General features: G+C 40.8%; 1 protein-coding gene across 3 annotated transcripts in view; it reads left to right on the top strand.

The window, feature by feature from the left end:
- pcdh7a (protocadherin 7a) overlaps positions 1-23,245 on the top strand; it is a 39,344-nt gene extending 16,099 nt beyond the window's left edge. Inside the window, exons 5-6 of one of the 3 annotated variants that reach the window (XM_067497149.1) lie at positions 16,153-16,354; positions 17,710-23,245. In XM_067497149.1, coding sequence (XP_067353250.1) covers positions 16,153-16,354; positions 17,710-18,248 — 741 coding nt within the window. In that variant the 3' untranslated portion in view covers positions 18,249-23,245. Of the gene's footprint in view, positions 1-7,535; positions 7,685-14,878; positions 14,983-16,152; positions 16,355-17,709 lie in introns of those variants that run through there. The other 2 variants (XM_067497150.1, XM_067497151.1) reach the window with 2 other exon arrangements.

Here is a 23,245-nt window from a genome sequence, read left to right as displayed (position 1 = left end):
ACCCTCTTGCGTGTATGTAATAGCACATAATTACATACTCTCCCAAATCCTTATGAATATACACTTTTCACCACAAGCAGACGAAGTCTGATAAGAATATGATGACACACACAAGCTGAGACGAAGGTTTTCCATCTCTTACATCAGTTCTTCTTCCACTCCCTCTGGATCGAATCACAAGCCCAGACACACTCTGTCTACTAGAATCACACACTTCCACAGAGGCTTACAAACACACACTCTCTGTCTTAACTCCCTGACACACACTCACACACACACACACTGGAGCATAGACATAGACGTAGATGCTTCCTTTTATTGGCTCCTTTAAGACTCTGCTCTGTATTGTACAACTCTGCATTCAGCTCATCTGCCTTCCAGCATTACCTTAATGGCTGTCTTTCCGTTGGGCAATTTTACCCAATATTGCTAAACAAAAGTGCCTCTTCTCACACTAGACAAGGATTCTAGACAGCTTAGTACCCCTGTGACTGGTTTTATCCACCCACACAAAAGAATCTTCAGTGCATTAAGTGGTATTGAGTTGTGCTGAATTAAATTGAGTTGAATGGATTTTGAATTGAACTGAATTGGACTGAACCCTACTCAGCTCAATGGAATAATTCAAATTGTATGAAAACGAGTCATATTGAGTCAATTATAACTGGATAAAACCAAACTGAAGTGAGTAGAAGTTATCTAAATTCATTTACCTTGCTAGTGCATGTTGCAGGTGTCAGCTCAGTGGGCAGCGTGTGAGTGATTTTTATTACATAAAGTAGCAAAATATTATGAGATTCTTTTTATTGAAGATGTGCTGAAAATACAGTTTTGAACTTTATCCCAGTTCACCTCTGTTTTGTAGCTGAGTGTACACTGAAGTTCGAAGCTGTGTACAAATTTGTGCTTACAGGCTTCAGTACATTTTATTTTTTCTGTTTTTGAACTATCATGTGAGTTTGTACATTCAGCTCCAAGCTTAAAAGCTGAGCGGTAATTACTCAAGTGCTTTGTCCACCTCTAAAGAGTTCTTTAAGCTGCAAGCAAACGTGTTGTCGGACCACTTCTTAAAAAACAAATAATTTATACTTGAATGCATCACACGTTCCCCCATGCCACTTCAAGAACTCTTTATACATTTACATAATGAATCATAACAATGAGGACAGCTTCTGCTCAAAGGTATTTTTGATGTTGCACCGATTTATACCCACAAAGCGTTAGTGCCACGGCAGCGTGAGGATACGAAAGAATCGAGTGCAGGAGTTGATGTGCTGCAGTAATCTACTACCACCACCCACTTTTCCAGTTGGTGCAAAAAGGTGTCCTGATTGTGTGGTTTGGAAGTTTTTGCACTTTTCTGAAAATCACTTTGTTTTAAGCATACTGTGCTCTAACCCCATTACAGGTTATATGGAGATTTATAATCGCATTCTGCTGTGCTCTTAATTAAATCATTAGGTCTTTTACCTGATTCTGTGACATCATTAGTTAGACATCTGTCTGGGATTGATTAACAACAGCTGTCTGTGTATCGTGTTTAGCCGACTGACGATTGCGTTTTCAGTTGTTCTGCAGCTCTAAGCAAGCTGTTAAATGTCCTCCTCTCTCACTTTATGGACCCTCTGTTGTCCAAACCTCATCATGCAGTAAACCTGTCGGAAGTCTGTGAGCACGCAGACAGACACCTGCCCCATTATTATTTTATCTCACAGCTTCTATGGTTGAAACTGAAAGCCACGCAATTGAATGCACAAAATTTGCAAAAGAGCATACTGGCAGCAACCAAATGGTCTGTCTTTAAACATCAAGCCCCACCTGTATGTTCACACTTCCTAAACAGAGTTTACAGGTACGAACTTGAAGTATACAAACTTCTAAAACACAGTTAACAAGATCAAAATCTATTTTCAAGCTCATCGTTATGAAAGATTGAATATTCCTTGGCCTGTCTGCTTCTGGAGTCAATGCTATATAATTCATCCAATAAATAATTGTCTCTTTCCAAACCTCTATCCCCAATGTCTGTCTGCCTCTCCAACCAACCCCCCCCCCCCCCACACACACACACACACACACACACACCCTCCTCCGTCTGTCTTCCCTTTGATTGATCTCTCTGTTCTCCCTAAGTGGTTTCATCTCTTTTCATCACTCTCCATCTGGATCCATCTTTTCAAAACGTGTTTTTTAATGGCTCCAAACTTTTTTTTAATAACACTTAATAGTTTCTTTGAATTTTACAAATGGCTTATAACAACCTTCTCCATTTTCTCCCCACCTCGTTTTCTGTTTTGAGACTGTAGTTAAAAGTCAGCTTTAATCTTTGCTTTTCATTTTTCTGACTGAATAAAATTAAGCATGCTACCAAGGAACAAGCCTTAAGGTGTGAATAACTGCACTGTGCAATATGGGTTATGCATTTTTGCTACTGGCGATTCAGTGCACATTTTTCGCCAGATATCAGCTCATTAGATCTTGCATGAATGCAAAAGACTGGCCCTGGAAGCTCTGTAGTCCAAAGCCAGTGTTTTTGCCCTGGGCTAAGTGTAGCCATCTGTTTTAGGATTGTTTGGTAGAAGATAGCTAAATCAAAAGATCAAGATGTAGATAGAGGAAGAAAAAGATGGGGAGGAGGAGGAAGAAAATTAGTGGAAGGGGAGAAAAGATTTTCTTGGTCAGTACCCATCGCGTAGGGATGAGGGGATAGTGGTGGTGGAGGAGGGGATAGTGGTGGTGGTGGAGGAGGAGGGGCTGGGGATAGAGGAGTTGGAGAGAAATAAGGCAACTGGGAGAAAAGGTGATGCAGTGACTGGTGAGGGGAGCTGTGAAGCTACAAAATGAGAATGCGTTCTTAGGTCTAGCCTAGGGGTGAGAGGCTGATGTAGAGAGTGTGGTGAAAGGAGGAGATGGTATGAAAAAGATAGGAATGAGGTATATGGGTCTTGAGTTAGCCGAAGACAGGAGAGGAAAGTATGGGAGGGAGCCCAACTCAGAGTCTTCAGGCTATTTTGGTGTGAGAGTTTGAGTGTGTAAATGTGTCTGTCTGTGTGTGTGAGAGTGAGAGAGAGAGAGAATAGGAGCATGCTACCTGTCCTATCAAAGAAGTTACACAAATATGAGTGGGCAGGCCTCTGCTTGCAGTGATACTCCATATTATACCACTGACCCAAACCTCACTCATTGTATGTGCTCACGTATGTGTGATTTTATATGTGCATTTTTTGTTTTTTCATACTTCAGTTCAGCTTTACTTGCCCGTACATGTTGGAAATACACCAGATAAAAGACTACTAAACAGAGTAGCTGGTCAGGCCGTCAGAGAGAAATCCCCCTGGTGCTTTCAAACAGAGGTATTAAAATAGTTTGACCTGTTTGACACACACATGTACTCATGAAGACTGCATAATCAGACACTCACACCGCACCACTTTAAACTCTCTCCTGTGGGCATTACAAATTATGAGTTTCAACTACCACCATCAGCCATAATCTGTAAGCCAACATGTTATTTTCTCTCTACATACAAACTCTCTCCAATCAAAACAAACTAACCTTTGATGAATCCAACTGACTTGAAATCCATGGCTTGCTCTCAATACAGCACAGTAATTGCACAGCATTACCGTAACACTGATTCTTAATGGGTCGACATTGCACAGGTATACATCAGACTTGCATTATTTAAAAGGCTCCATTCTCCTGTTTCACAAATACAGAGATTTTATGAAGATGGCAGTGTACAGCACTTGAGAAAGAAGGAAATGAAACAGACAAAAACAAAACAAGGCGCTCTTTTTGAGTATCAGTAAGATCCACAGAAGTACGCACCAACTTAGACACAAGCACACCAAAAAATTGCAATCAAAGTCATGCAAATCTATCTGCCAATTAAGGCCCCAAACAGGTTTCCATGGGGATGAAATGGCAACCTCTAATTGGCTGGATAAAAGAATGCTCACATCTGAGCCGACAACCTGAGATGGTTTGGAAAGTATACATGCGCGCGTGCATACATACACACAAACACACAGGCACACACAGTTTAAGTGGCGATCACAGACAATTTATGCACGGTTGGGGGAGTCACAAACAGTGTTGCTGGTAAGATGAGAAGCGAGGATAGAGTGTGTTGACACGGATACGGTGTATTGTCAGGCGCAGGCACCCACACACTGACCGGTCAGTCTCTTTTTAAAGGCATGAATAAAGCTTTGGTCGCAGTGTTGTGTTAACATGAAAGCTTTAACGGCTGTTAAAAAGAGCAGGCTTTGATTAGAATTTGATGTGTGAGAGCGTTTCTTAATGCTGGCCTTTGCTGACGACAGCCCTTTTAAATCCGGCAGAGCCGTTGCAGGGAGCCTTCCGTCAGAAATATGTTGAATCGACGATTTCACCTCAACATGCTCTCCGTGTTTTTTATTTTTTTCTTCTTTTACTTTTTTCCTGTTTTTTTCTGAGCTTTCTAAAAGGCAGGAGTCAAGCGTGCTCACCATGCTTGGCCACATTTTAAGTGGATCTCAACCACAGAGCAGCAGCATTAGCAGCAGTTTAGTTTCGAGGGTGATCAAACGTTGAATTTCAAATTATCGACTAAACTACTAAATGAATATCAAAGAAGCTGGTTATTTTCATGTGTGTGTTGAATCACTGCTGCAGGAAACTTTTACAAAGCTGTGTTATTCCCAGATGATTTAATAATTAACTTCCTCCTCCCATATCGGCCTTTATGCACAAGTCTGAACTCTGGATTGGTAGGAAACCAATTTACACTAAGCACATCCTGGTTTGTGTAGACATTAAATACTTCACACCTATCTACAAAGTGCACATAATTAAGGTATGCATATATGTATATATATATATATATATATATATATATATATATATATATATATATATATATCAGAGGTCTTGTTGCTGTCTTATCAAACCAATAGAGTTTGTGGATAATTAATTTGTTAAAAAGTTTACTTATTATAATAAATCTAATGAAAAAGTTGGATACTGTAGAGATAGATGCATAGTTTTCACAATGGAGCAGTAGCTGTTTAAGTGTTTATTTAAATAAAATGCAAAAACTTCTTGACATGACTATGACATAAAACCCACTAATCAAGTGGTTTAATTAGTTTAAAATTAAGGATTGCTGGTTGTTGTCTAAGCTAATTTTTTAACATGTATAACCAAAATGTATAGAAATTCATACACTGAATGTTGCAGCATGAGCTAAAATAAATTATAAAGATTGTAAACATTGACATAGTTACACCTCTCTCCCAAAATGATTCTGTTATAAAGCTTGGCTATGACCTGAAGTTGACATACTGTACATTAAAATGTTGTTAAGTAAGAATATACATTTATACATAATGTGGCTTTAGTATGAAACTAACATTATGTTTTTGGCTTCAGCTTAAATATTTTACTGCAGTAGCTGTGGAATAATTAGCATTTTGAAACCTTTCTAATGCCAAGAGTCACATAATAATCAGGCCAACTGCTTAGCAAAGGCTCACCTCTCTGGACCTCTGAATATGAGTTCACTGAAGTCATTTCTTAAAGCTAAGGCGGAACCATAATTTTCAAAGTGAACTGCAAAAATGGAGCCAGTGTACATATATTCTTGAAGTGTGGTGTGAGGTTATCCACGGGACTGCGATGGATTCTTCCCTGCTTTCTCATTACCTCTCCTCTTTCCTTCTCCATCCGTTCAATGGCCTGACTCTGCACTCATTCTCTGGTGTATCGAACAGGGGGCACACACACACACACACACACACACACACAGACACATACACACTCACAGACAGTCTCTCACATGCAAGTATTCTGTTTGCATACCAAAAGCATACTTCTTAGCTCAAAAATAAAAAAAATGAAAGCTATATTAATTATACAGTCACGCACGTTTGCACACGCACGCAGGAAAAAGAGTGAGGGAGCAGTTGTTTTATGTTTTTCCTCTGCGTCAAACGAGATAGAGTGTGAGAATGATTGAGTCCCCCTGCGTCAGGGAGAGAGGGAATGAGAAATAGCGCAGAAGGAGAGAAAGAGCGCACTGTCTTCCCTCTTTAATGTCTTTGTGTCTGCTTGTGTGTGTGTGTGTGTGTGCGTGCGTATCGTCTACCCAGTATAACGCCCCCTCTGTGTCCCCGAGCCACTCTCTGTCACTCACACACACTGAGGCTATTGTCAAGTCATGGTGCGAGGCGCTCCAAGACATTTCTGTGGCACTGTGTCTGTTAAGGGGGTGATAGGGCTGAGCTGGGGTTCACTCATGCACACATACTCATATATTAATAGCTATTAACATTTTAGGTCATATTTATATGTTCATGGGAGAGTTCTCCTAGAGTGCAGCATGCATGTGCTGAGTGCTTGTATGCCATTAAGAAGCATTTTCTAGCTTATTTATGTGATTGTGAATGTTCTCCAAGGCCTTTGTGGTGTGCATGTTTTGTTTGTTTTTGACAGCAAATTAGGCAAAGCTATCTTTAACCTTGCAAAGTGAGTGACACTGATTCTAAACTGTCAGGATGGATTTCAGTTTGTTGTGGCGCTCCGCCGTGTCAGCCTCTGTCAGCTCAGCCCATCCGCCCATTTTACAAAAGACAGGAGCACAACAAAGGAGACAGAGTACATGGGAGAGAGAGGGGACAGAGACAACGTGAGTGAAGATGACATAAATAGAGAGATATAGGTCAGATATGGCAAATAATGTTTGAAAACTGGAGGAGAAAGAGTGCATGGATAGAGAGAAAACAGAATGAAAAAAAAGGATGTAGAAAAAAGGAGAAAGTGATCAAGATGCTGAGAAAGAGAAACTATGGGGGAGGAAACTGTGGTGGAGGGGGGAGGTGGGAGACAGTGGAGGGATAGATACCTTGCTCTTGTATCCGGATGTCTCTCAGGTCCTGTATTGACTCTGGCTATTGTTCACAGCAGCACTCCTAATCACTCTCAACAGGGCGGTGTGTGTGTGTGTGTGTGTGTGTGTGTGTGCGACCTTCCACCAGTCTTGTGTATATGACCACGTATCTTTAGCTTCAAGCTCACTTATACTGTTTCATACACCGGCCCCCACAGTGAAGCTATTGTTCACTCTCCTCTGGTCAACCTTAATGGACAATAGCAGTGGGTGGGAAAAGCCTGTTCCTAACACGCATACTATTAGTGTAATGGTTCACACACACATACACACACAGAATGGGCAGTAAATGCCAGCAAGCATACATATGTATGGTCTCTCTTACTCACACACACACACAAACACACAGACATACACAGACACACACAGAAGCCCAATTGTACAGCACCATCCTGTTTGCATCTTTCTTCACAATGACTGCTATCATAGATATTATAAGAGATGACTGTTTTAGTGACTAGCTGTGGAAAGTGATGAGCATCACCAGCACGCACACAAACGCACCAACAAAGGAGCTAATCTGAATCATGGGCATTTGTCCGGTAAGCCTTGCCTTACATCTCACTCTGTAAGCTTTTGTTTTGTTTTTGTTTTCCCCCTATAGACAGCCACGGCTGCACAAAAGGATGAACGTTTCAAAGGCCTATTGCTGTGAATAGAGTCAGTGATTTTCCGTGTGTATCTGCAGTGTGGAGAGCCCAGATGGAGACAGGGAGTGGGGAGAAAGCTCAATGCCAGAGTGGACAGCTTGGTGGTACAGTAACAAAGCTGTGGTGGATGGTGATGCACCACACTCACCGCATGCACACGGTGAAGCAGGTTTTCTTTCTGTCTCTCTCTGCACAAAATGCACCTACAAACAATATACACACACCTAGAGCAACTAGTTGGGGCTAGTTATAGCCCTATATAACTATAGTTAGATATAACAATGTGAATTGTCCACAGGCTTGCTCCCAATAAGAGGTAGTGACTTGTGTCCAGCATGCTCCATCAGATTCCATTCATACATTGTACGAGGCAAAAACTGTTTGATGGGACACGCGTGCTGGTAGGCAGCGTGGATGGCAGTTCCAGTAGTGGCCACAGGGGGGGCTGGCAGCAGACTGCTGCAGTGTGAAGGGGAGTGTGGGGGGGAAGGGGGGAACCGCATAGTGCTGATCAGATGACCTCGCTGCTGCAGTTAATGTTCTCTGGCACTCAGACACAAGGCTAAGGCTCTCGCTCGTACCGTGGGGCTGCTGTAAAACAAGCTATTGTGGTGGTAGAGCCGGTGTTGTTGGAGGTGTGTGGACAAGTCTGTTTGCAGGAAAGGAAAGATGGGGAGAGTGAAGGAAAGAGTGAGTGATCATGACACAGAAGAAGTATATGTTGCTAAAGCTGTGATTTGCTTTTCTTTCTTTTTTTCTGTCCTGTGTTACTCTTTGTCTTTTTCTCCCTCATTCTCTTTGTCCCACTGTCATTCCCTCCTCCTCTAATGCTCCCCCCTCCCCTCTATATTTTGCCCCATCTTTTCTTCTGCCGCACTTGCCCCCCTTTCTCTCTACCCCATGCCCCTTTCCCTCCTCCTTCTCTCCCCCGTCTCTCCCTCGCTCTTCTCTTCTTTTTCTCGCTGCAGTGCAGCACAGTGATTATCATTCCTCTCACAGAGTCAGGCCTGATAGTCAGATACTGCTGAGCACCCTTCTACATCACCTGCTTCTAGAGAGAGCAATGGGGAGAGAAAAACTGAGACAGAGGAAAGAGAGAAGGGGCAGGGGGGATAAGGGGACCGGTAGACTGCAGAAGAAGAGGGATGGAAGGGGAAAGAGGAGAAGGAAGAGTGAACAAAAAATGAGAGGGGGAAGAGGTTATGGGAAGGAAAAAATAGAGGAAAGCAGAAGGGTGGAAAAGGGAGGATTACTCTTACTGCAGAGGTGGTCCCACTGCAACATACATGCTGCATAGTTATAAGTGAGTGAGTAAGTAAATGAGTGAGTGAGTGTACGTGCATGCCTGCAAGTTTGAGCATAAGCAGGCAGGTGTGCTCAAGGTGTGGATTTACGTATGTGGATAAAAGCTGGTGAGTGTTGGTGTGTGTTGTGGTAACAAAGCTCCTGGCTCATTAACATCTGCATGTCAGACAGCTGAAGAAATGCCACTCATGTTGTTTCATCGCTCACAGAGCTGAGTTTTAACCTGCTCCAAACCATTTTCCACATTCTGCAAATACCACAACAATCAACGGTCTCTTCCCTCTAAATTGCATTCTTTGTCTCTTCCTTTCTAATTTGGATTGTTTGGTGAGTTTTTTTCTGGGTTGTCTCCTTTTATACATTTTAACCTGCCACGCATAGTGATTAACAGCCCTGTGGTCTTTCTTTGTCTTTTCTTTTTTGCTCATTCATTTGATTTATGAGTTGTTTTATTAATCATACAGTATGTGGCTGCTTTACGCCCACACGGTCTCTCGACACTTGTCTTTACCTGTCTGCTTGACCTAATGGCTGCTCTGCCCAAATAGGACTGCCGCTTTCAGCATAGCCTCAGGAACCTGCATGCCAACACCGCACATGTCACTCCATTACAGCACAGGGTCTTGAATACAGCTTTAGATCAGTTCTATATTTAAATAACCAGTGTAAATATATCATTGTCAAATGAATTGTTAACACATCTGTCCTGTTCACACAGCCCCTGCGAGATGCTTTCTGTCAGCATATTTCACAGATTCTCCTCCTCACTGCCTTTGATGCATAACTTAACAGCCGACAGCAAAAGGTTTCAAGATTTTCTGGCAAACATTTCAGAGAATTTTAGCAAATGTAACCCAAGAAGAAAAAGTTGACCACCTGACCTAATCTCACTGTTTTTCGGCCTGATTGGCATAGTGAGACACACTAATGAAAAGGAATAGAGAAAGGGAAACAACGCTAAAAAACCGATGGACTTTGGAGTAGAAATGATAAAACACTGGAAATATGTAAATCTAAAGGGATCCCACTTCATTGTTGTTAAGCTGGCTCGTCATTAATTTACACAGAACAAATAGAAGCTGGCCTAAAGCCGCCTCAATGCTCATTTTAGGAAGAGCTGAGGCGTCGAATTTGTGCAGTACTTCCACTTTGAATGGGCATTGAGAAAGTGGGTGAAATGGTACCATCATTGAAATAGTTACAAATATTGGTATAATTAGATGAATTAAATGAATTATTAATTAAATTAAAAGGAAGTAATAAAAAAAAAACTCACTCCATAAAGAAAAAGATGATTGTGTTAGTGTCTCAGTACAAAGGCTCTTTACATGACTGTTTAATCAGGCGACTAAACAGTCATGTGTTTAAACAGTAATAACTAAAGCACAATAATCAATGCAAACTCATTATTATCAATAATCTGAACTGTATTCAACTTCAAATTACTTAGTTCACTTGTTCATTCCAACACTCACTCCACTCTCAAAACATGAGCACACACACGTGCTGGCTACATTGGCGCAATGTGATTTTTAAACGGAGGCAAAACAAGAGAGCAGAAGCAAAGGTCATTTTGACTGACAAGCATTCGAGATATGAAGCCTGACTATACCCATGTGGTGTCAACAGAAGCATATTAGTTTTTACTGTGTGTTATGGTAACATAGTGCAGTATCACCTTACAAATCCTTTGAAACTGTGAGATGCAGAAGAGTGACCTTTTACCAGTTAAATTGAAAGATGATTAGCTGGCATAATTTAATGATTAGACTGTTATGTTGATTTTACATTGAGTATCAGATGTTCTTATAATTGATTTCCTAAAAGCTGCATCCAAATAATATGTATGTTTTTTGTAAACCAGTGATTCCACTGACATTTTTTTAATGGCAGCGTTTTCTAACCATTCACTAAAGCATTCTGCCCATTACAGCTGCAAGGCCACTCTAAGAAATCCATAAATGTGATTTTTTTAATTAAGACTTTCAGTATCGGTTGAGGGTCAGGCAATTGTATTTAGGGCATTTCAATAGTCGCATTTAAAAATATTGATGCTTGGCGAGAAATATCATGAAATGACTACATACTGAAATCTCTAGTCAAAGAAACTTGCCAGGAAAATTAACATGCAAAACTGTACCCATCAGTCAAAGCTTGGAAAATTTCAGGTGCCTGGAGGGAGTGATTACAAATGGGATGTCAGGTGTCTGCCTGATTGACATTTGACTCATAAAACTGTCTGACGTTTGCCCATTTCAACACAAAAAGCCAGCCCTCACAAAGGAAAAAAGTAAATTTCCTTTAGACTAGCTAAGACTGTCATAACTGATGAACATTTGTGAAATATTATAAAATAGCAGCCTGGCTTCTAAGTGATTAAAACATAAATTCCTCCTGCCACAGTCTGTTACATTTTTAATAAACAAAAGCAAGCAGGCAAGAAAAACTGATCTTTTATGTAATTAAAATTCGTTGTGTCCAAATGTAATTATTAAACAGCTTCTGTTTGGCTATGTCCCCTCATGGATATTGATCTTTAAAACTGTTGGTATCAGCCTTAAGTAAGCCATATTAGTCAAATTCCAATTATATTTTGGTACAGAAATCATTACAGCACCGCATATGTTGTTGTATATCCAAAATAGGATATGCATTATTGCTGTGCACTTTGGTCAGGCATCGATAATTCATGACAGCCTGGCTTTCCTTACATGCAATGTGACTTAGAGTTTACTCAATGGGTGAACAAATGTGTGGCTACAGTGGGAATCCCACCTCTAATCTGGGTGTTGTTATACAAAAAGTTTTTGTTACGTATGAAAGAAGGACTAAGCTTATACAGTGAGTATGATAAAATGATAAATTGAGCTGTTACACGGTGGCTCTCCTCCTTAGCTAGGTGATGTCAAACAGAAATGGGAATGAGCAGAAAGCCAAAGGGAAATGTGGCCCCAGTCCTACATCCATATTTGTAGTTTTGGTTTATGCATAAGCCACATCCTGTCACTCCTTTATGCAGACCAGAGAGTAACAGGGCATAGACAAACACAAACACACACTCGCATCCAAACACACTCACACATGCGCAAACACTCCAATGTGCAGATGTTGCAAAAAAGCACACAAACACACATGTGTTGAATATGCAGACACATGTAACGAGAAGAGAGGGAGACTGTTAATTAACTAGAGCTCGTTAATTCTCTTTGAACCGACAGCGAGGAGGCTTACACACTAATTACCTTGATGACTGAGCCAACCTGTGCACGCACAGTCTCACATGCCCCTACTCACAAGACAAACACGCCCGTGTGCACACACACACACACACACACACATATTCTCAGAGGCTGACATAACACATCTTGCAGGCTTTGAAAGTCTCATACAGACCTACAACACAAACATAAAGGTGTGAAGTCTCACTCATAAGCATGAGCATATGCTCGCACACGTGCACCGCAACACTCTCTTGCCCTGAAATGAAAGCTATATTAGGAACCGTTTTTTTTACAGGTTCTTTAGAGCTGCAAGGTTCAGGTGGTTAGGTTTATTCTGAGTTCAGTCCCATCGTGCTTCTTTTTGATTCACACTGATCTGCCAGAAATAACTTCATAATATCTCCTATTCTGTATCAGGGTACTCACATGTTTGTACAATACAGTCGCATTACCCACATACACAAACACACACACACACACAAACACACTCTCACAAACACACTCACCATGCCGCGCAAATGAGCGAAGCTCCCATGTCAGTATTGAACTCTAATGGCCCGTGTCAGAAGGAAGGTTTTTTTATGTCCTCCGTCAAACTCAATTAATATTCCATCAGGCATAAATTCATAGGCCACACTGGACTTTAGCCAATTCATCCGTATGTGTCTGCATGTGTATATGTGTGTGTGTGTGTGTCTGCTTTCATGTTTGAAAGTGTGTTAACAGTCAGTGGATACTTGGAATATTTAGGAATCAGCTTTTTTTTCCAATTGCTCAACCAAATTATAGAACACATTCACACAAACATGCTTTGTGCCTTGTGAGACAGATTGAAAGAATAGAAAAGTTTTGGACAGAATGGTAGAACCCGAAAAAGGTAAAAACAAAAATAGATACATTTAGTGTGTGTGTAAATACCTTAAAATGCGTGCATTGAAAGAAAATTGTTGGTATTATTATGGAAAAGCAGAAGATAAATAGAGTATAAAGCCCAGTTTAGAAAAAAGGTTGAGACAACAATAATGGCATGAAGGCAGATTGTGCACACTCTACAATAAGTAGAATTTAATTACTAAAAGATGCCAAAATATAGGATTTGGCAAACATATAGAAAGCACATTTGTCAATAAGCAAAAGACTTTGAGGTACAGAAGAGAGGATAAGAGAAAAAAGGGGAAAGGGGGTTACGGAGTGTCAAGGAGTTATGGGTCAATAAAGCTTGCTGTGGGGAGATGAGAGGGACTCATAATGAGGTCAAGGACACATCATCGACCGCAACATCGTAAAGCTGACTGGCAAAGGGAAGAAAGGGTGGAGAAGGAGGCAGGGTGAGAGGAGGAACAGAGAAAAGAGGGAGCTGTGAAAAGCAGAGTTGACTACAGGATCAGCCGAAGGAAGGACGGATGGAGGAGAGAAATAGAAAATAAAATTATCAGGATGAGGGATTGAAAGGGGGCAGCTCTGACGAGAAAGAGGGTTAGAGGGAAATTGAATTAGATGGAATCTCTGCTGAACAGATGAATTCTGTAATAACACACACATACACAGAGCAACCAGTATGAGGCCTCTGATAGTAGTAAATTACTCTTTGTCTGTCAATCAAGTCCTGCCCTGTGGCATACGATTTCTTCAGTTTCTAAAGTAACTCCAGCTCGAGTTTGTGCCTCTCATGTATTGCCGTTACATTTGAGTAGCGGCCGACCGATTGTTGTTCAGTACAGCACAGACATTCAAGATGGAGTCAGCAGGTTGAACTTTTTTGGCTTTTAGTGAAATATGTTGACAACAGTTGCATGAATTGCTTTGAATTTTTGTGACCCCCTTAAATTTCAGCACCACCATTAGGTCACCATTCAGTTGGTGTTTTATGACCATATACCTGCAAAATATTGATCCCCTCCACAGCCTCAGCTATCAAATGTAATGCTTGGTGCTAATAAGGAAATACTACCATGCTGAACTTAGACGGTGAACATGATAAATATCCTACCTGCTTAGCATCACCACGTTAGCATTCTTGTTGGTTCAAAGCACCACTGTGCCTGAGGACAGCTGAGCATAAGCTGCTATATTAAACATTCAGTAAAGTGAGCTTTTGTTTTTTTCAAAGATGCGGAGAATTATCAAGGAATTATCATATGACATTGTAATTATCATGAAATGATTTTTTCTGTGATTGTCGAAACACGTTTTGTACTTAATAATATTATTCTTCTATGATCATAGCAAAACAGTTTTGACAAATTATTAAATCAAGAATAGAGGATTCATTTGTGATGTCGACTTCACTGATTTAAAAAAACAGACCTATTATTGTGAGATCACACAAATAACTTTTCTTTTCATTGCAAGAAAACGATATTGTCGTTACCCCTTGCTCTCTGTGGCTGTTTATACTCAGCTGCTCACTTTCACCCACTTTTCCCTCTCTGTGCCATCGCTCCTGGTCTGAACAAGTGGAAAGGAGGTTGGACTGCTTCATCTATGCTAATGCTCTAAAAATACTTTGCTCTCTCTGTGGAGAGTGAAGATGAAGCCACTGATATTCCAAGAACGGTTTCTTTTCCATTAGACTCTAATATCTTTTCTTCTTTCTCACTGTTGCATGTGCCTCACCATCCCAGCTGTCTGATTTACTTTCTCTCATCCCTCTTTCATCTAAACATCGTTAAGAAATGGCAGAATAAAAAACAAGTGCTCCGTTAATTTCCTCCTTCTGCTTAATTAATTTTGTTGCCTTCCTCTCTCCTCTTGTCTTGCGTGTTTATTAGGTGAAATGTTCCCATGCTTCTTTCGCTTTGGATGTTGGACAGAAAAGATTTGGTGCAGTTTTAGCTTTCATCCCAGCTGTCCATCAGTTTCCCTCTAGATTATCGTAAGGCGACACTCCGAGCTGAAGTTTTTCCACCCTAATCTTCGTCTTTCCTCTGTTCCCTCACTTCCACTCAATACGGCGCATGTTACAAAGCAGATCTAAATTGAAAGGGTCATAAGTTTGTGAGCAGATAAATGAATATGAGAGGCAATAGGAGGGGTGATGTATAGAAATGGGCTTCCTGGTGCAGAGTGATCCCTCCAGGCCAGACAGAGTGATTTAACTCTCTCTGATAGTCTTCACCATGGAGTTATTAAAGTCTTTTTTTTTTTCTTCTCTAAAGTGAATACTGCTGTGCTAACTAGACAGAGGTGATTTGTGTTGAAATTGCAGCAGGTGTGTTGCTCAGTGTGAGTGAAAGACGTGATTCGTTACAGACTCACTTCCACTGAAGGATTGAAAGATTCGTCACTATTTGTGGGTGGCCCAGTGGTTTGTTCGCAGTGGTTGGTGCATTTCAAGCTCTGACAAATAGAAGGTGCAGTTCTTAATTTATTTGTATGGACATCCCAATTAGCTTCTGCACAGGTATTAGTTGTATTCACTGAGTCCACTCCGGTAAAATAAAAAAAAATGAAAACATGAATAGAACAAGAGAAGACAGGACCCTGAAAAAAAGGTTTAAATATTACCTAAACTGAAAGCATCTCTCAGTAGTTTCCCAATATCTGCCCTGTCTGTTACACCCAGCCCAAAACCAATTTGCTCCTTCAGAAGAAGTAACTCTGTAAAAATGTACGGTACCAATGTGCAGTATAGTTTCATTGTGATAAGAACAACATTAAGAACAACATAGAAAATCACAAGGGCTGAAAGTAAATGTTTCAGAGTGTGGACTCAACATTAACCAGCTGCTACTACTGGGCACCGTCCCAGATGAAAAATACGTGTCTCCGGGCAGCCCAGAGGTTTGTAAACATCAGCCTCGTCCAGAAGCACTAATCTAAACTGGGATTAGAGCCCAACACAAAACTTTTGGGGCCACAGTGATTGGTTGATGACTATTACCCTGCATTGTAGCAGCTAAGCCCATAATCAAGGCGAACACGATCAGATAATCTCAATATGTCTTTGCAGACCCCTGCCCACCAGCCTAATTCCCAGATTTAGAATCTCAGATTAGGAATCCTGGATGATTAACTCCATATTGTGGGTGTATGTTCCCTGTAGGGGACCCTTCGCCGTGTGACCTTCTCGGTAGTCAGCCAGCCGCAGGATGGTGGTTGCTATGACAGCGGCCTGGAGGATTCAGAGACGCCGAGCAGCAAGAGTTCATCAGGGCCGCGGCTGGGAGCCCTGACGCTGCCTGAAGAAGGCTACGAGCGAACCACACCAGAGGGCAGCGTGGGGGAGGAGGAACATGTGGAGAATGGTCAGAGCCACCACACATACACACACAGTTTAATTCATTAAACTCATTCAGCATTGCAGTTAAGAAGCTTGCAGATATATTTATTGGCATATTTATCCCACAAGGCTATGTGTACTGTATGCTGTGAAAGGCTTAGATGTGTTTTGATTATATGCACACTATCAATCAGACACACACACACACACACACACACACACACACACACACACACACACACACATAAAGACAGACAACACTTTCATTGAAACCTTGACTTGCTGTCAAGGTCTCAGGAGTCTTTTCTGTTCTCACGTGATGAGAATGTTGAATAAAGCAGTTGTCCTGTGTATGTGCTGCACATATGTGTTTGTGAAGCCTGCTGTGTGTCATGTGAAGAGCTTTTTAGAGAAGTTAATGTGTGGCAGTCTGTTGTACCAGAAGCTCATCCGTGGCCTTGCTGTCATTCAGTGGTCCAAATCTTCCTTTTCACCAACAAAATTGTGTTTTTACCTTTTTTCTCCTGGGTTTTTGTCAAGGATAGAGAAAGGCAAAAAAAGGTTTTTATTTTATCTTATTTTCCCCCCTTTTCATCTGTATGTGCTCATGCCAGAGCTGGAACAGTTACAACACAACCAAGGTCACTATGACCTTGGTGAATGGCTGTACTTCTGGGGCTCTAAATCTACTTCCAGTTAAATGGCGCTTTTTCCCCGATGTGTGAAATCTTGAGGATTTTGTGGAGTTTAATAAGTTTTCTTCACGGTCAGGTGGAGAGAGGAATTAAAGAGAGAATTCATTGTGTTAGTTATAATTATACTGTATAATTATGTGGCTGTTTGGATTCCCATGAATTTACTGTTGCTGTTGGCTGTGTGTAGACAGCAATTCATCTTCAGAATAAGAGAGAAATGTCTCATTTCTTTTGTTAATTTAAAGTTAGACCAAATTTTAAAAAATCAAAAAGGGAATAGATCTGTTGTTTTCAGTTGCTTTTTAGATGTGCGTGGAAAGTCATTTACCTCCTTTATCACCATTTAAGTTACTGCCTCCACCTGCCTGTGTTGATTCATAAATGACTGGTTTGTTTAGATAACACCATAATCTTTGACACTAGACCCTGTAGCAATCAATCGTCTCACTAACCTTTTGAACAAACACTCATGGGATGCAATAGGGCCAATATGCAACCTATTACTTTCTTCACATGAGAAGAAGTTTAGTTTATCCCACTGCAAACCATAAAATTGCTGCATCCCCAGTTGAAGTGTGTAATATTCTTCCCATATGTTCTGTCTGTGTCTCTATCTAAAAGGTTTAAATAAAGGCTTTATTGTATCTATTTTTTTAACCTTTTTTGTCATTCATCCTGTATCCAGATGCCAGACAGCTGCCAGATGTTGCTCTGACAGGAAAATGTACCAGGGAGTGTGATGAATTCGGGCACTCTGACACTTGTTGGATGCCGGTCCGCCCTTCGCCTCGCCAGCGCCAGCGTCACGGCAGCGACCCCCCACGGCTCTCCACCTTCGCTCCAGGAGATGATAACAACAATCTCCGTGGTAATGACCATGAGAGTGACAGCGAGAGCGCTGGCAGCGCAGGGAGCTCAGAACCCGTTGTGGTTGTCAGCGGAGAAGGTCAGAGATTACCCTTAGCCAACGGGGATCCTCTTGGCACCCTGGGTAGTGGAGACCGCAACAGAAACATGGGTGATCACAACCGTAACCTTCTGAACCGTAAGATGACTTCAGCATCCTATGACACATTTAGCAGTGCAGGCTTTGGGAGGCACCAGCCAGAGCAGGATGGAGGAGAAGGCCAGAACCCACCGGAAGTCATACCACTGACGCGAACAGGAGGGGACTACAAGACCACGTCCTGCCTCACATTGTCCCGCCGCGAGGTCTACCTGTGACAGCTTTGCAATGGATCAGTTATCACAACAGCCCTCCCTTTTCTTAAAGAAGACAAAGGGTTAAGACATTACTGAGAAGTCATCTGTATGGAGGACCTTTAAAACCTGTGAAGATGTGAAAACGTCAGGAAATTAGTCACCCAAAAGCTAGCAAAATTGAACCTTTTGGATCCTGACAAATATTTATAGGCACTTAAGATAATGATGGATCAACTCTTTGAAGAGCTCTGGTCATAAATACTTTCAAAACATTTTTGAGCTACTAGTGAAAGTTGCCTACAGGCAAAAGTCTTATTATGTCCATGTGGAGGAGGACAACACATGTTCTATTCTTTTTACCTGAACCCAATGCATGCCTGACCCTCTGCCACATGGGGATGTATGTGAAGAAGAGAGAGATTGATGCTATACATGCCTCATATACAAACTTTCACTGAGGCTACAGCAGGCCACATTTGGACTAAACTGGGAAACTACTGCGGTCCTCCCCAGTCTAAATAGATGAAAAGAAGCAGCAGTGCTGTGATAGAGTTATTTGGATCTAATTCAAACCAATCAAACTTTTTAATGTCTACTTAACTCTATTGTAAGTCAGATGGGAATATTAACCAAGCCAACTGCTAATTCAGAGAATCTCAAGTCATAAACAGAGCATCAAAGTACTAAGGAAAATGTGGTCACTGTACAGTTACATGGTAGAAAAAAATGTGCCGATCGAAATAAAAATCAGGTAATGTCCATAAAAACGGAAACAATTCAGAACAAACTGCAACAATATGAAAAGAACAGACTTTTTCTACAGTAATCCAATGTAATCATTCAGAATTCGAGGTTCTCATTATGTCAGTAGTGCCACAGTATTCTGGCGTGTGTGAAAATGTGTGTTTATTACTTGCCTTCACACCCAGTCTGTATGTATATATTGTATGTGTGTATTTGATAAAACCAGTTTTATCTGTCTCCGTTGCAGAGTAGACTGAGGTGCTGAGCTCACTACACACTGATAGTATCCTAACAGGGTTCATGTATCATAAATATCTACTACACATGGACTTACATTCAGTAGCACTTTGGAATTTGTGAATTCTGCATAAATATGACCTAAAGGTAAAGCAATTTCCATACAGGTCCTAAAACTAGATAAAAGGATGCAGTTAAACAAATGAGACAAAATGTAAACCTATTTATTTATTGCTGTAAGTGATTACCTATTTTAGTAAGTAAATACATTCAAATACATAAATATAGTACATGTAATCGTTACATGATTACATATTTGTATGTGTCAAAAATATGTGAATCCTCTAGGATTATCAGTTTATTTCAAGAGGAAATTAGATTTTTTTTGTGTTAGTGTTTGAATCTTTGGGATGACTCAGGCATGAGCCTCAAAGACCCCGTCTTATTTAAACACATCTGGGTCTTCACTATCAAAGTCTGATCTTGGAAACACAAGATTGTAGAAGTGTGTCATGGCTCAAACAAAAGAGATTTCTGAAACCCTTAAAGGAAAATTTTATTGATGCTCACCAAGCTGGAAAAGGTTATAAAAGAATTTCTAAAGTGTTTGGATCACGTACAAATTTACAACATTCACCGGCAACATTAGCCTCCCCAGGAGTGGTCAACCAACAAAGAACACACAGAGAGCAAGACGCGTATATTCCAGGAGGTCACAAGGAACCCAGAGTTAATGTCGAGTAAAATAAAGGCCTGTCTTGCAGTGACTAATATCAGTGTTGATAAGTCCACCCTCAGGAGAACATTGAACAACAATGGTGTGCATGGTAGAGTTTTAAGGGGAAAGCCCCTCCTTCCCCAGAAAACATTGCTGCCCATCTACAATTTGCTCAGGGCCATGTGATTCGACCAAAGTAGAACTTTTTGGATTACACTTGAAGCAATATGTTTGACGAATACCAAAACTGCATTTCAGCATAAGAACCTAATTCAATCGGTGAAACATGGTGGTGGCTTTATCATGATTGGGGGCAGAACAGGAAAGCTTGCCATTATTGAGGGAGCTATGAATTCTGGGCTGTACCAATAAATTCTACAGAGAAATCTTGAAGTATCATTTCAGTGAACTGAAGCTTGACAGAGAGTAAATCATGCAGCCAAACAATAACAACCTTATACATACAACTACTTTAACTATCTCCTAAAGAAAAGCTGTTGAAGGATGTGAAGGCACTTTATGTAAAGAAACGACCAACCTCCCAGAGTTGAAACTGTTCTGAGGAGAAATGTGTTAAAATTCAATCAAGCTGATGTACAAGGCTAACAATCATTTAAACCTGAAACGTTTAGTTGTAGTTGTTGCTGAAAAATACAGGCAAACTAGTTACTGAAGTTACAGGTTCCTACACAAATATTTAAATCAGGTCATTTTCCACAATAAAGAAATAAATATATGTAAAGTCAGTTGTATTTGTTTAAATGAGTTTGCTTGATTGTTAGGTCATTTTTATGCAGACATAGAGAAAATGCTAAAGGGTTCACAAATTTTCAGGCGCCACTGCGTGCATGCACACACTTGACACACACAGACCTTAGCATGTGAACACAAACTCATACAGTGCATTTACGAATGTGAACATGCGTAAGGCCACACTTTATGACATGATTCAGTGGCTGTGTAAGATAAAGTATATAATAACTTGCATTAATTTTCATACAGAAAACATTAAGCACACACACAAACATACAGCATTTTAAAACCTACCTACAGACAGGCCCGTATTCAGAATGTGCGTAGTGCACAATTCATATGGGCTAAGTGTGTATGTGCTCTTAGTCATAATTTTTTAACATATTGACTCTCATTGAACTAGCTGTAGCATTTTGCCTGCTGCCCTGCAGCCAGTATTTAAACATGAAACATATTTAAATAATTACTCATCTCTGACTGATGTGTGGGGCATTAAAGGGAATTTCAATGACATCTACTGTATGTAATGATAGACAATGTGAGAATATGAGGTATTCTGCATACTGTAAGTAGGAATCATAGAAAAACCAAAATCTCTGTAATTTCTGTAAGAAAAGAGGAAAAGAAAAAGATCTGCATGAAGGAAAAATAATGCTAACTTTTTTTCTCTCTTTTTTAAGCCACATGCCTTTTTGGATACCACGCCTATTTAGATACATCTGTAGTAAATGTGTGTGCTCACGGGGAAATGGAGATAATGGTGTAAGGGAGTAAGAAAGGGAGTAAGAGTTAGTTGATTAAACTGTTCCGTCTTTATTGTGGAGGAAGTTTGGGCTAACCTCAAGCCTTTCCATGGCCTGGAGTTGGCACAAAAGGTCCCACAGGCTGCAACAGAAAAGAACACAATGTGGTGGGATCACAGAATTTCGCTGCAACCCTTTTTTACTGCACAGTGCCGACCTGAACACGCCCATACTGCTGTGCTGAAGCACACAGATAACAGACTCCTTCACATTTGTCCTTCCCAGAAGCTACTGCACGACTCCCGGCACACACTGCTGCACTGGGCTGAAGAGTGGGTGTAGATCGAGGCCAGCACATCTTAATTCTCATCATCAGTGTGTGGTTCAGTGGTGTGATAGGGATAATAGGGTTAGGTCGTCCCTGTGGTCTTAATGAGTTTCCTTTCTCCTCTCTTCTCCTACCTTGATCTGCACTGATCTCATTCATGTCTGGATGTGCGAATGTAACACTGCTGGAAAATGCCAGTAACTGTGTCTCTTCATTTTTTCTGGTTGTTTTGGATCAGATGAGGTGAATGAGACATGCTTGTTAGGGATGTACTGCAATTTAGTTCTTAGGTCCTTGTTGATCTTTAAGTCGTAAACCAGAGCACTCAAAACAGTGTTCAAACTCTTAACTACTGTACTTGTGGCTTTGGCCACACACAAAGACACACACACTGTTGCTGCTTGACAGTCCCCTCAATCAAAGATTACACAACACTTGGAAACAGTAAAGTAGTAAGTATCATGATTCCTTCTTAGATGTTTAAATGGTAGTCAGGCTGATACATGGGTGTGTTCTACTGTATGTGTGTGGTTTGTATACAGTTTGTATACTTGTGAATACCCTCAACTACACAACTCTGCAAACAAAACCTGTAACTCGTTGTAGGCCACTGATGCACTTACCCCTTAAGCCTTCACTAACCTCACTGAACTGTCCTACATCATAGTGAGCTCTGTGACTGATGGACTTTGCAGAGGATGTAATGAAACTCAAAGATACTGTTGGAACGTTGGAAAGGAACTGATGAAAATAATCATCCTGAAAGGGACCTACACTGAGACAGACGGACATCTGAAATGAGCCTCAGTTCTTTTGGACGGCATAAAGGTGCTGAGGACCTAACATCCAGTTTGTGAGTTTTGGAAGGAGACTCTTGACACGGCTCTGCCTCATCAACGAGGCAGATATTTATTTAAACTGCTGTTTTATGGCAGTTCCATAATGGCACCTTCTTTCAAACCCAGATTTAAAGGAACTTGCTGTACATGAATCTGTGTGGATGTATCTTTTTTTTTATACTGCACGTTTAAACATGAATATGTTTCAGTCTACTGCAAAACAGAGAGGGGAGACAGAGTGTACCATCCGAGATCAATCAACCACTAATTGAGACATTTTTTAAAAAGGACACTTCAGTGGACATCATGTACCTGTCATCTCCCTCGTGCTGTTATCCTTATAGCCATGTACAGATGAAACTACACTGTAGAACAGACAACTGGAATCCATAACAGACAATGGCATGCTTAACGTCTTCAAATCTGCACTTGAGAAAAAAAAAAATGAGAAAAAAAAATGTTATTTTTATTTTCCTCTTCATTGATTTATTTTCTTATGGGGACTGGCTCTGTTTTTGCTGCTCCTGTCCTGTAATTATATAATGAACTAATTGCATTTGCTATGACGAGGAAGAAGAGGAGCTGTCGACGAATGGTTTGGTATGAAGATGAATCATGTAAAAGTTTGACTTTGACATTAAAAATTTCAAACACTT

This window comes from Channa argus, chromosome 3 (assembly GCF_033026475.1).
Source record: "Channa argus isolate prfri chromosome 3, Channa argus male v1.0, whole genome shotgun sequence".
Taxonomy (NCBI): domain Eukaryota; kingdom Metazoa; phylum Chordata; class Actinopteri; order Anabantiformes; family Channidae; genus Channa; species Channa argus.
The sequence above is the reverse complement of the archived record's forward strand: the minus strand, read 5'-3'. Positions and strand labels throughout refer to the sequence as shown.